This window comes from Lactuca saligna, chromosome 3, assembly GCF_052625555.1.
Source record: "Lactuca saligna cultivar CGN05327 chromosome 3, ASM5262555v1, whole genome shotgun sequence".
NCBI lineage: Eukaryota > Viridiplantae > Streptophyta > Magnoliopsida > Asterales > Asteraceae > Lactuca > Lactuca saligna.
This window is the reverse complement of record NC_136419.1, coordinates 193,732,351-193,745,324: the sequence shown is the minus strand read 5'-3', so window position 1 is coordinate 193,745,324 and position 12,974 is coordinate 193,732,351. Positions and strand designations below refer to the sequence as shown.

The 12,974-nt window shown below is 33.6% G+C and overlaps 1 protein-coding gene across 1 annotated transcript; it reads right to left on the bottom strand.

The window, feature by feature from the left end:
• Positions 1-8,572: 8,572 nt before the first annotated feature.
• LOC145037685 (uncharacterized) lies at positions 8,573-12,577 on the bottom strand. The gene is made up of 3 exons (XM_078986386.1): positions 10,627-12,577; positions 9,108-9,250; positions 8,573-8,814 (listed from the first exon to the last, which is right to left on the bottom strand). Exon 1 carries the CDS (start codon positions 12,514-12,516, stop codon positions 10,630-10,632), a length of 1,887 nt encoding a protein of 628 aa, XP_078842512.1. The 5' UTR covers positions 12,517-12,577; the 3' UTR covers positions 8,573-8,814; positions 9,108-9,250; positions 10,627-10,629.
• Between the last annotated feature and the right edge of the window lie 397 nt (positions 12,578-12,974).

Genomic DNA, 12,974 nt, shown 5'->3' with positions numbered 1-12,974 from the left:
CCTCTCTTCTGGCAATTGGGCAGGGAAAGGGGAAGAAGAGGAAGACCCCTTCGAAGGGTACCAAGGGAAAGTCCCTTGATGGCTCCACTTCAAGTGGGACCAAGAAATGTCTCATTCTTCCTTCTTCAAACCCAAAAGAAGCACATTGCTTATACTTCCACGAAAAGGGCCACTGGAAGCGAAGTTTCCCCAAGTACTTGCAGGATGTGATGGGAAAGTTAAACCCACCCATGCAGGTATTTATACTATATTTCCTGGTAAGTCATTGTATACTAACTCTTGGGTGCTTGATACAGGTTGTGGTATTCACATTTGTATTGATTTGCAGGGCCAAAGAAGTAGTGAGGAAGTGGAGCACGAGAATATAAACCAAACATGGGAAATAGGAAAGCATCACTTGTGACCCATATTGGAGTTTATTCTTTATTGCTTAATAATGGGTTAACTTTAGATTTGAATAAATGTTGTTACTCATCAGAAATGGCGAGAAATATAATTTTCCCTCATAGTTTGTACAAACAAGGTTTCACCTTTTCATTTGATAATAAAATTGGTGCTATTGATGCTTTTTATAATGATGTGTTTTATTTTAAAGCATTACCTTGTGATGGTGTATATGAAACTGTGTCAATTGTAGATAACTTAGGAAATAATGAATATCATATTGATTCTTTGATGAGCTTAGATAAAGCATCCTTGTGGCATTGTCGTCTTGGACATGTTAACAAGAAGCGCATGGGCCAACTCCAGAAGGCTGGAGTTTTGGAATCGTTTGACCTACAGTCAGATGATAGTTGTGAATCTTGTTTACTTAGAAAAATGACAAAGTCACCCTTCACTGGTACTTGTGAGAGGGGTGAGGGTTTGTTAGACCTCGTACACATAGATGTGTGTGCACCCTTCAAAACAGCCACAAGGGATGCTAATCGGTACTATGTGAATTTCACTGATAATTATAGCAAATATGGATATATCTACTTAATCAAGCATAAGTCAGAAACCTTTGAAAAGTTCAAAGAGTTTAAGCAGGAAGTCGAGAATCAGTTGGGTAGGAATATCAAGATGCTCTGATCTGATCGGGGAGGAGAGTATCTTAGTATTGAATTCCTTGACTATCTTAAGGAATGTGGGATAGTCTCACAATTGACACCTCCTAGAACACCACAGTTGAATGGTATTGTTGACAGGATCAATCGAACCTTGTTGGACATGGTTCGTTCCATGATGATTCGAGCTTCGTTACCAATCTCATTCTGGGGGTATGTCTTAGATATTATCGCCTATATCCTTAATGTAGTCCCTACTAAGAAGGTTTCCAAAACACCTCATGAGATGTGGACTGGAAAAGTTCCCAATCCGGACCACATCGAGATTTGGGGTTGCGAGGCTTTCGTGAGGCATGAGTCTCATGACAAGCTTGAACCTCGAAGTGAGAGGTGTATTTTCATCGGCTACCCACAAAGATCCTTTAGTTACCTCTTCTACAGACCTAGTGAAAATGTGGTCTTTTGGGAGTCTTTAGTGAGAGAGAATTCATAAGACAAGGAAACAGTGGGAGGAAAATTCATCTTGAAGAGCTTCAAGAGTCAAGCGGTGAAGGAACCTCAAACCCTAGCGACCAACCTGAGGAGGAAACTCCTGTTGAGCCGATAGATGAGTCAAGCGGTGAAGGAACCTCAAATCCTAGCGACCAAGAGGTGAAGGAACCTCAAACAATAGAAAGACTTTGTTCCTTGATTTTGTCCGGCTAATATCCAGAACAGAGGATTATATGATCATTTATCTAAAATGGCACACCATCATCTTCTTAGTTCCGAGAGACCTTGAAAGAGCTACGATTGATGATCGGTTCCTGAAGTCATACTTGCAACTATAGTAATTAGACTTATCCAAGTGGGAGACTTTTGGATATAGTGTCTAAGTCCATAACTATATTTGGTATGTACTTGACCCGACCCGGCATGGTCCATTTGGGTTGCATGGCATCATGCACTTGGATAGACTAAATGAGAGAAATAAGACACTTATGGTTTATTAATATATTATAAGTTCTAATATATTAATATTAAGAATAATAATATTTAGTTAGTATTGATCAATAATTAATTTAGAATTAATTATGTGATCAAAAGAAGACTAATTAAATATATGGGTTGATTGTGTCAATCATCTGTAACTTATATAGTAGGCCAAGGCTACATGGATTATCAAGTTGGGTTAAACCGATAAGATGCTCCATGGGGGTTAGATAACCCATGGGTCATGGAAATTAGTATTTACATGGTGTAACCCTAATTGTAACATACTATATAAATAAGCTATTCTTCACCATTTTCGACCACTGGAGTGAACAAAAGGGGGCTAACCAAAAATACTAAGTGTTCTTATTCTCTTAAGAGTTTATTCCAAGTGTACTTGGTGTTGTGTGAAGCATTTGAGGCATCACACTTGAGGTGCTAGGCTCACAAGGTTTCAAAGGAATCCAAGCTACATAGAGGTATGTAATTCTTACTAGCTATTAGAATAAAAGATCCCCATGTATGTTAGATAGGATTATGAACCTTGGAAAATCATTTTGCATGTATCTTAGTCAAACATAGATCTAAGGTTTCTAGGGTTGCATGTACACCATAGGAGTGTTAGAATTCTCAAAACCCAACACGTTGTGATTGTCTATTGCCAATGAACATGGGGTTTCTGCTTCTTCAGTTTATCGAAGATGTGACTTGGAGATTTTCGGGGAGTACCAGAATGATTGTCCAGCATAAGTACTCGGGGAGTACCAGAATGATTGTCCAGAAAACGCACAAGGAAAAGGGGGTGAACCCCTAGGGTGTCCAGCATAAGTACTCGGGGAGTACCAGAATGATTGTCAGTTGAGTAAGTTGTGTTTCCAGGATGGTCAGGGTTAGGGTAAACCCGAGAATATTATCCTCAAGGATTAATGATAGTCAGAATGACCGAGCGGAAGGCCATCGAAGGTAGTCATCGGATGTTAGGTCTACCAAGTAGAGTTTTGAAAGCAGATTACAGGGCGATTGGCCGTAGAGAAACTTCGAGGACAAAGTTTAGTTTAAGTTGGGGAGAGTTGTAACACACATAATCAGAAAGACCAAGAAAGGAAAGGAAAACCCCTACGTCAAGGGGTCAACTCGTTGAGTCCAGGGTGGAACTCGACGAGTCCAAGCGGGATCCGGGTCGAAGAGTAAGTGACCGACTCGACGAGTTGGAAAGTGGACTCGGCGAGTCCGGTCTGGATTGGGAAACCCTAAGTTTGGGACTTGGTGCCCTATTTAAACGTCTCATTCTCTTCCCTAAGGTTCATATACAGTCTCTCTCACCCAGAATACCGAACCCTAGCCATCATATCCATTTTGAGCTAGATCTAGCCTTGGTGAAGTGATTTGAAGCTTGGAAGAGAAGGAGGTTCATAGTGGTGCAAGAGGAAGCCTTGGATACATAGTTGGTGTGACTTTTCAGATCCTTTAAGGTAATAAGCTAACCTTATTGCATTTAGATCTATCTTACGGTTGATATTTGGGCATTTTGAGTATGGAGGAGGTTTATTCCGAGTTTGGAGTAGATCTGAGGTTACTACCTCATATCTAGGCTATTAAGGATCCAGAAAGCCATAAAGTTTATGTCAATAAGTTGTTAATGAAGCCCCTTGGTCACAAATGCTAGCCCTAGAGTGTTTTAAGCCCATATCTCTTTTGTTTCACGTAAAATTTCCAACTTTACGTGAGGAATACACTTGGGAAGGGTGGATCTATGAGTTGGAGCGCCTGCATGGCTCGAAAAGCCACTTTATGGATTAAGAACTGAAGTGACTCGGCGAGTTGGATGAAGATGGGCACGGACTCGACGAGTTGGAAGAACAACTAGGCGAGTCTGTTGAAGATTGTCATGGTCTCGGCGAGTCTGTTCTTGGACTCGACGAGTCAGGTCGCAAAACACTAACCCGTTCTGGTTAAGGCTCAGATCAGTGAGTTGAATGGTAACCCGGTGAGTTAAACAGGATGGGACTCAGAGATCGTTGAAATCGACGAGTCTTGGGGTGACTCGGCGAGTTGGGTCGCATTATGATAGTTCTGAGTATATATACTCGACGAGTCAAAGGAATGACTCAGCGAGTAGAGTTAGCCAGAAAGATTGACTTTGACCAGAGTTGACTTAGTTTAGCTTCTAGAGTTCAGTTAGAACTAGGTGACATATGTATTGATATTGGTAGCTCGGGGAGCTAGTGGAGCAGCGGTTCAGAGAATTTCCGGTCAGCAACAAGAGGGTTATCATCAAGTTCAGAAGTGCATGTGAGTTTCCCTTTGTGTGAATGGGTCTACGGACACAATGTCGGCCCATGTAGTTATGAGTAGGAAGACCCAGGGATTAGCCCTAAGCATTATTTTCTAGTATGATATTCGGGACCAAGGTCGAATGTCGGGCAGGTGCCAAAGGAATGGTTTGCATGATATAGTATACTTGTTGTCTGTGTGATGCATGTACGTGCCTGGTAGGAAGGTGAGTGTGGGCGAGGTCTCGTATCTCACCAATAGTAGAGTATCGACAGTGTTCCACATCTCATTAGTGGCAGAGCATGGGCGGGGCCTGAGATAGGCATGGAGTGAGTGTGGGCGTGGGCCCGTATCTCACTTACCGTAGGAGCTTGGACAGGGTTTCATGACTCACTAGTAACAGGACAGGGCGAGGCCCAAGACAGGCGAGGCCTAAGGATAAGAATGTAGTAGGGTATGTTTAATTATGTGTTATATGCTATTTTGTACTATATGTGGTTAGCGGACGTGGCCCAGTATATGATGTATGTGTTTGTGCATGGTATGTGGTAGGTTGGGGAACTCACTAAGCTCCGTGCTTACGGTTTCCAGTTTTGGTTTCAGGTACTTCCGGTAGCGGAGGGAAGAGCTTGGGGTGATCGCATGGCACACACCATTGATTAGTCAGCCTGAGATGTTTTACTCTGATAATGAAATATGTTTTGGAATTAATATTCTGAATTTATGTTATGACTTACAATATGTTTTTATGAATATGGCCTTGATAATGATTTAAAGAAAAAATTTTGGTACGAATTTTGGGATGTTACAAAAACAAACCAGAAGGCGCCAGAAGACGCTGAGGAAACTTGATTCGGGGGATTCTCTTCGTCGCTTTATCTTGATTGATCGGTGGTGTTGACAATGACAATGAATTTGGCGAGGGAAATTTCTACGGTTATGACTCCGGAGTGGTGTTGCTTGTGGTGTTCGATGGCGGGTAATGGCATATGAGTGGGAATATAGGCTTTTGGATGAGTGGATTTGGTCGGTTTCGCGGGAGAGAAAACAGATGGGAACACATAGATGTAGGGTTACAGTCTGAAGTTCTGAATTTCCTCTGTTTAACTTTCTTCTTCATTTGGAAATGAATTTTGATTAGGGAAATTGTACAGTGGAAATGGCTTTGTGTTTAGGTGTCATACGACTCATACCCAATGTGCTAGCAAAAACATTCAATTTCCATTACTAGGTGAAAAGAACATACAATTTAAATTTTAATTTTAATTTTAAATTATTTAATTACAGTTTTGTTGTTTATGATTTGTTGGCAGATTTATTTTGGATTATTGGTTTTATGATTGATATTTGGTTGAATTTTTTGAGTAAATAAAAATTAAACTATGTTTGATTTGTAACATGTGTAGTACCAAATATGAAATATGACATATTTGGAAATAAACTATTCAAACGTTGTTTGTTATATGACAATATGAGACTCCAGCTAATACTTTTCAGATTTCAATGGAGATATTTTTCATTAGCCCTATGTTTTGCAATGATAATTATTATATGTTTTGCAATTACAATTATTAAGGATCATTATCCAATGTTAGCTAATTTGTTTATCAAACAATTTTTTTTCACACATAATCATCGCTTAATCTAGAGTTCAAAATAGATAATGATCAAAATTATAAATTTTAGATAATGATGATAAATTTATAATATAATTTCCAAGGTTGTATACAAGTGTTTCGAAATCTATGAAAAAAAAATGGTATTTTTATTTATGATATTTTTTAGTCTTGATTTTCATCAGTACATTGTTGTATATTTTTAATATATGTTTATTGCAATGAATTAATTTGTATTTTTCCATATATTAATTTTCAATCACTTCATTAGTTATGGTTGTTTTATATTTCATTATATAATATAATCTTTTTTTTATTAATTTACACATAAATAATATACCATCACATATTTATTTGAAACAATCAATCATTATAAAGTTACGTAATAATCACATATCTTTATCACTTAATAATTTTTTGAAAATAATTGAATAATAATTATGATTTTAATTGTCATAATTCATTAAATTTTAGAAATTTATAAAAACTTTATACAATTTTATTGTTTATATCAACTTTTTGTTTTTATTTTATTTCAATTTTGATTCAATTCTACAAAAATGATATTTTCCTAACATAGATTGTCGATAGGATATTAAAACCATTATGTTTTCATAGTTTTAATGAATCATAATATCACTATCACATGACTTATAAGACATTTATATTTATTACTTATTAAAAATTTTATTATCATTCTTCAATTATTAAGTATTATTATAAATAAAATTATTTTTAATTTTCTTATCCGTGGTGTCTACGAGTTATAACCTAATATATATATATATATATATATATATATATATATATATATATATATATATATATATATATATATATATATATATATATATATATATATATATATATACTAAATCAAATCTTATTACAATTCTTTCATCATATAATACAAATGAAAAATAAGCTTCGTTTTGGAAATAATGATTTTACTTCTGTTCATAGCATTTTTTTCATATTTACATTTTCCCTCATGAAAACTTAATATAACATTTTTCAACCTTCATAAATTTAAAATTAAATTATTGGTATTCAACCTTTTTTTTTTTTTTTTTGTATTTTACATAACTTTTTTATTATTTTCGTTTTATTAATTTCCATAAGAAAACTATCAAAACTTGATTATAATACTTTTGTGGTCTATTTGATATGTATAATCGTCACAGAGCTTTATGTTCAATATTGACATTTCTAAATCACATTTGATATACGAATTGCAAAGGACTTACCCCACATACTTAATTATGTTTTCTTCGCATAATTTTTTTTTATAGTTTTCGTTTTTATTAATTGCAAATGTGTTCTCGGTCGCAACGGTGGTCCGATGACAAATGACAACTAATTATAAATTAGATAATGGAAAAAAGAATTTAATATAATATAGATGTTGGATTTATCTAAAATGTTCATAATGATAACATTTTAAAAAAGATGGTTTTTACGGTTCTTAATCTTTTTAGGTTTTCATTTGAACAATATATATATATATATATATATATATATATATATATATATATATATATATATATATATATATATATATATATATATATATATATATATATATAGGTTCTCATTTGAACAACTCCTTTTATATATATATATATATATATATATATATATATATATATATATATATATATATATATATATATATATATATATATATATATATATATATATATATATATATATACTACTTGTAAAAGAAATCTAACTATTTCTATAAATAGATTGAATATAATAATATTATTTTTTTAAGACTTCCAAACTATTAAGCTTGAAGTACAACCCATTTATAATATAATAATATTAAAACTTTAACCATATTATTTATCCCTTAAAAATCTCGTATCAAATTAATAGAAGAATTCATTTGCAAATTGAACCCGTCAATCTCAACACTTCAACCATTTGAAGCGGTCAATGTCAACAATTTATAGAGGATGTCTTCTCTCACATTGGTAACAAATAATCTCATAATATCTATCTTCGTAATCCCTTCAAAGTAAGAAATATACGCACACTCTCTCGAAGAACCCTAACCAGTAACCAAGACAGTATAACCACCACCACCACAGCCGCTCTGCCTCCTTTCGCCTTCAATCAACCACTATCACGACTACCGCACTTCCTCTCACCCACGACATGAACTTTCTTTTGGAACATAACATTTTTCTTTAAAAAAATATCGTTGAAAGAAGCTATTTGTCCCCGCCGCTGTGCGCGGGTAACGGCTAGTATATATATATATATATATATATATATATATATATATATATATATATATATATATATATATATATATATATATATATATATATATATATATATATACACACGTGATTGGCATATATAATTTCCCGATGCACATAAGTATATCAATCCATATTACAATCAAAACGCACGTCAAGACTCAAACTCTTTGACCTTTTCTTTAGGTTTGGATATTTTATAAATTCCATGTTTTAAAAAAAAAAAAAAAAGATATATATAAATGGCACGTCTAGAATATTTACACATACATTAATTTGTAAAAGATAAAACATATTACAAAATTCCACAAAAGCAAAACATGTGAACAAATATTTTTAATATCGACCAAAATTGAAAATCTAGTGGTTGAAACTCTTAAAAAGATTTGAGTTATCTAAGCATAACAAAATATAAAATTGGGTTTACTATTTTATGACATTGACCATTTCTTCATCGCAATCTTTAAGTTTATTTCCACTTTCTATACAACTATCCCTTCACTATGTACAAATCCACTCCCATTAAAACTTTCCAATGCCACAATATAATATGGTTTGCAACTTTTTGTCCCACCCAAAAAGGTGGCAATAGACATAAATGCCCTCACATCCTTATCATCCAAATTTTTTAACCTGCAAAGAACAAAGGGAATTTACGATTTCAGAAACTAAAGGCAGTTTGTATGTTGACACACCACAATCAAAAAGACTTTGCATGTTAAAAGAGTATCCAAATAAATTAAAGGGGTATAATAGTCATTTCAAGTTTCAAGTTTTGCAGGGACATCCTATGCAACATGCTGTCATCTGAAGTTAAAACATCATTTGTCCAGGCAATATTGAATGAAAATAACATAAAAAAGTTTACATTTTGCAGAAAAGTCAAACATTTATTTACAGTAAAAAAAAAAAAAAAAAAAAATTACCTCAACCCTTATAATCCTCTATGTTTGGGTTTTTAAGAAGCTACATCTCAAGCAAATCTCTCAATTGCATTACAGATTTACAACAAATGACTAATTTACCCTTTAACAGTTCTACATGACCATTAGAAAAGTAGAAACTGAGCCTGCATGTGTAAAAAAAGATACACTTAATACACTTTGACATCATATAAGAAAGGGCTTTTGACATAAAAGTCCTTCAGTTTGTCAAATCTTGTCAGTTTTGTCCCTGTGACAAATTTTTGTTCGTTAATGTCCACAGTTTACAACTTTTTTTTTTTTTTTTGCCCTTGTTACCTGTATTGGCAAGTTTCCGAGGATAAAACTAACAAAATTTGACAAACATAAGGACTTTCATTTCAAATTTTAAAAAGAGTAAATTACACGAATGGTCCCTATGGTTTAGGGTAATTTGCACGTTTGGTTCCTAACTTATTTTTTTAACTCGGAAGGTCCCTATTGTTTGCTTTTGTTACGCGCTTGGTCCCTATCTTACTTAAAAAGATTATTATGCCCTTGATTTTTTTAATTTATTTAAATAAGCACACCCCTAATCTCACCCCCTCACCTTACCTCACCTACCCCATAATTTTTTTCCTCTTTAAATAATAGTCTTTTTAGATAAGACATGGACCAAACGCGTAACAAAAATAAACAGTTAGGATCAAACGCGTAACAAAAGCAAACAGTAGGGACCTTCCGAGTTAAAAAAATAAATTAGGGACCAAGCATGCAAATTACCCCAAACAATAGGGACCATTCGTGTAATTTACTCTTTAAAAAATATACTTAGGATAAAAAGATAAAAGATTTATAAACTTAAGTTTATTTTTTTGCAAATTTGATTTCATACTTAAGGTTAATTTTTGCAAATTTGTAAACTTAAGGGGAGGAAAATGAAAAAAACTTAGCAAACTTTGGCCATTAACAAACAAAAATTCATGAACAAAACTAAGAAATTTTGACAAACTTAAGGATTTTTATGTCAAATTTGAAAATATACTTAGGGTAAAAAACATAAAAGATTTGTAAACTTAAATTTTTTTTTTCCAAATTTGATTTCAAACTTTAGGTTTTTTCTTCTTTTTGCAAATTTGTAAAACTTTAAGGGAAAAAAAAAAAAACTTGGCAAACTTTGGGCATTAATGCACAAAAATCATCATAGGGACAAAACTGACAAAATTTGACAAACTTAACCACTTTCATGTCAAATTTGAAAAGTATACTTAAGAGTAAAAACATAACAGATTTGTAAACTTAAGTTTTTTTTTTTTTTTTTTTTTTGCAAACTTGATTTCATACTTAAGGTTAATTTTTGCAAATTTGTAAACTTAAGGGGAAAAACGAAAAATCTTAGCAAACTTTGGGCATTAGCGAAGCCAAAGCCAACAAAACTTGACAAACTTAAGTACTTTCATGTCAAAATCTTTATTAAAAAATAGACAACGGTTATTAACTTATCCAAAATAAAAGACATTCTTCTCACAATGTAATAACTCACATGCTATTTCGCTAATCGGAATTTATATTTCAATATATCTTGTGGTGCAAGTTTCCTAATCAATTCAACAAAGTTACAATCTTGTTTTTTTGTTGGATTCATATGAAGTAGCAAATAAAACGAAGATGCATCAAACGAAAACCCCTTTGCATCCATTTCCTTCAAATGTAACAACACATCATTAGGTTTTCTCCACTTCACAATCCCTTGAAGAAGAATGTTATAAGTCGAACTATTTGGAAAAACACCATTTTTCTCCATTTTTATAACAAGTTCTTTCGCTTCCTCAATCATTCCCTCTATACAAAACCCATTATTCATAGCATTATATGTCACAATATTCGGTTTCAAACCTTTTGAACACATTTCACTAAAAAGATCTAAAGCTACATCAAGCTTCCCATTTTTACAACTACCATCAATAAGAACAGTGTACATAGCAACATTAGGGTTTACACCTTTCTTCATTATATCACGAAAGAAAGACAATGCTTCATTGACTCTATTGTTTTTGCATAGTCCATCTAATAAGACTGAATACGTGATGAAATTTGGAGTTAGGGGTATAAATTGCATATCTTCGAATAGTTTTAGAGCATCTTCACATCTTCCTACCTTAAACAATCCGTATAAAATAGTGCTATAAGTTGAAACTGTGGGTTCTAAGTTCCTATGAGTTATCTCCTTGAAAACTTTCATTGCTTCATCTATGTTTGATCTTTTACAATGCCCATTTATTAAAGTGTTAAAAGTGATGATGTTGGGTTTGATTTTTTTATCAATCATGGTGTTGAAAACTCTCATGGCTTTCTTCATTTCACCTCTCAAACAATACCCATCAATTAATGAACTATAAGTGACAACATCTGGTTTTTCACCTCTTTCTATCATGACATGAAGAACACTTTCAGCTTCTTCCACCATTCCTTCTTTACAAAATGCATCTATAAATGTATTGAAAGTAAACACATCAGGATTGATCTTTCTTTTATCCATTTCTATAATCATTTTCTTGGCTTCTTCCCATCTGTTTACACTACACAAACCATAAATCAAGGAATTGTAAGTAATGACATTTGGAGAAACTCTTTTATCAATCATTTCTGTGAGGAGTTTTAAAGCATCATCCACCTTTTTCTCCTTGCAAAAACTATCTATGATTGTGGTGTATACTTCCTTGTTAGGTTTACAACCTCTTTTCTCCATAAATGTAAGTAATTCAATGGCGATTTTAGTGTTTCCAGCTTTACAAATCCCATTCATGATTGTCCCATATGTAACTTCATTGGGTTCGCAGATTTTCTCTTTGATCAGCTTCTTGAACAAATGTTCAGCCTCAAAAGCCTTATCTGATAACACTAAACCTTTTAATAGAGTATTATAAGTAGACACAAGTGGTTCATGACCACATTTCACAATGCAACCCAACATAGCAAACCCTAGATCGATTCTTCGTAAATGAGAGAAACAATTTATCGCAATGTTCATCATATACGCGTCAACGGATATTCGCAAGAACAACATTTGATTGATCAAGGAAATCGCTGTGGAGTAACGCTTCTTCTTCACAATTACTACGAGGAGTCTGTTGAATTCGCTTAATAATGGCAGAGGCTTCTTATGGATCATTTGATGAAACGAGAACTCATCATCGTCGAGGTTATCGATGGTTTTACCAATTCGATCAGATTTTGCAGGTGTGGTTGAAAGCGATTTTGGATTTGAATTTAAGGATAATTGATTATTGTCGATGGAATTATGGAGCCCTAATGATAATAAAAACGAAGGGTTGATTGAGGAAGAGGAACTGGATAGAAGAGTACCTTTGTGAGTAGGAGTGGAAGGAAGACGCATGCGTAACAAAGCAGTGCTTCCACCTCTCATCGGCATTCAAAGACAGAATGCGATTACAGCGACAGCAGCATCCAAATCAGGTCCCTTTTTGGGACAAAATTACTCACAAAGGAAAGAAAACAAAGGAAAGAAAATTGAGAAAAGTCGGTAAATGAAAAAAAAAAAAAAAAAAAAAAAAAAAAAAAAAAAAGGCTTCTTTGAAAAAATAAATGACCATGAAAAAACTATCTCATTGTTATGTAAAAAAATCGATAAAAAAAAAAAGATAAAAATAATGAACTCTTTAATATCAGTCCATACAACTTTTTGGAAATCCATAGAACAGTTATCAGCGGATCGGTGTACACTTCTGTGGATCAATGTACACCTCTATGGATCAGTGTATAAATTGTCATACTGGTTAAATATTGTATCAACTCACCCCGGTATTGAAAAATATAGAAATGGTCTCCAATGCACCAACTTCTACGAATGCAACTATAGAAATTTGAAGA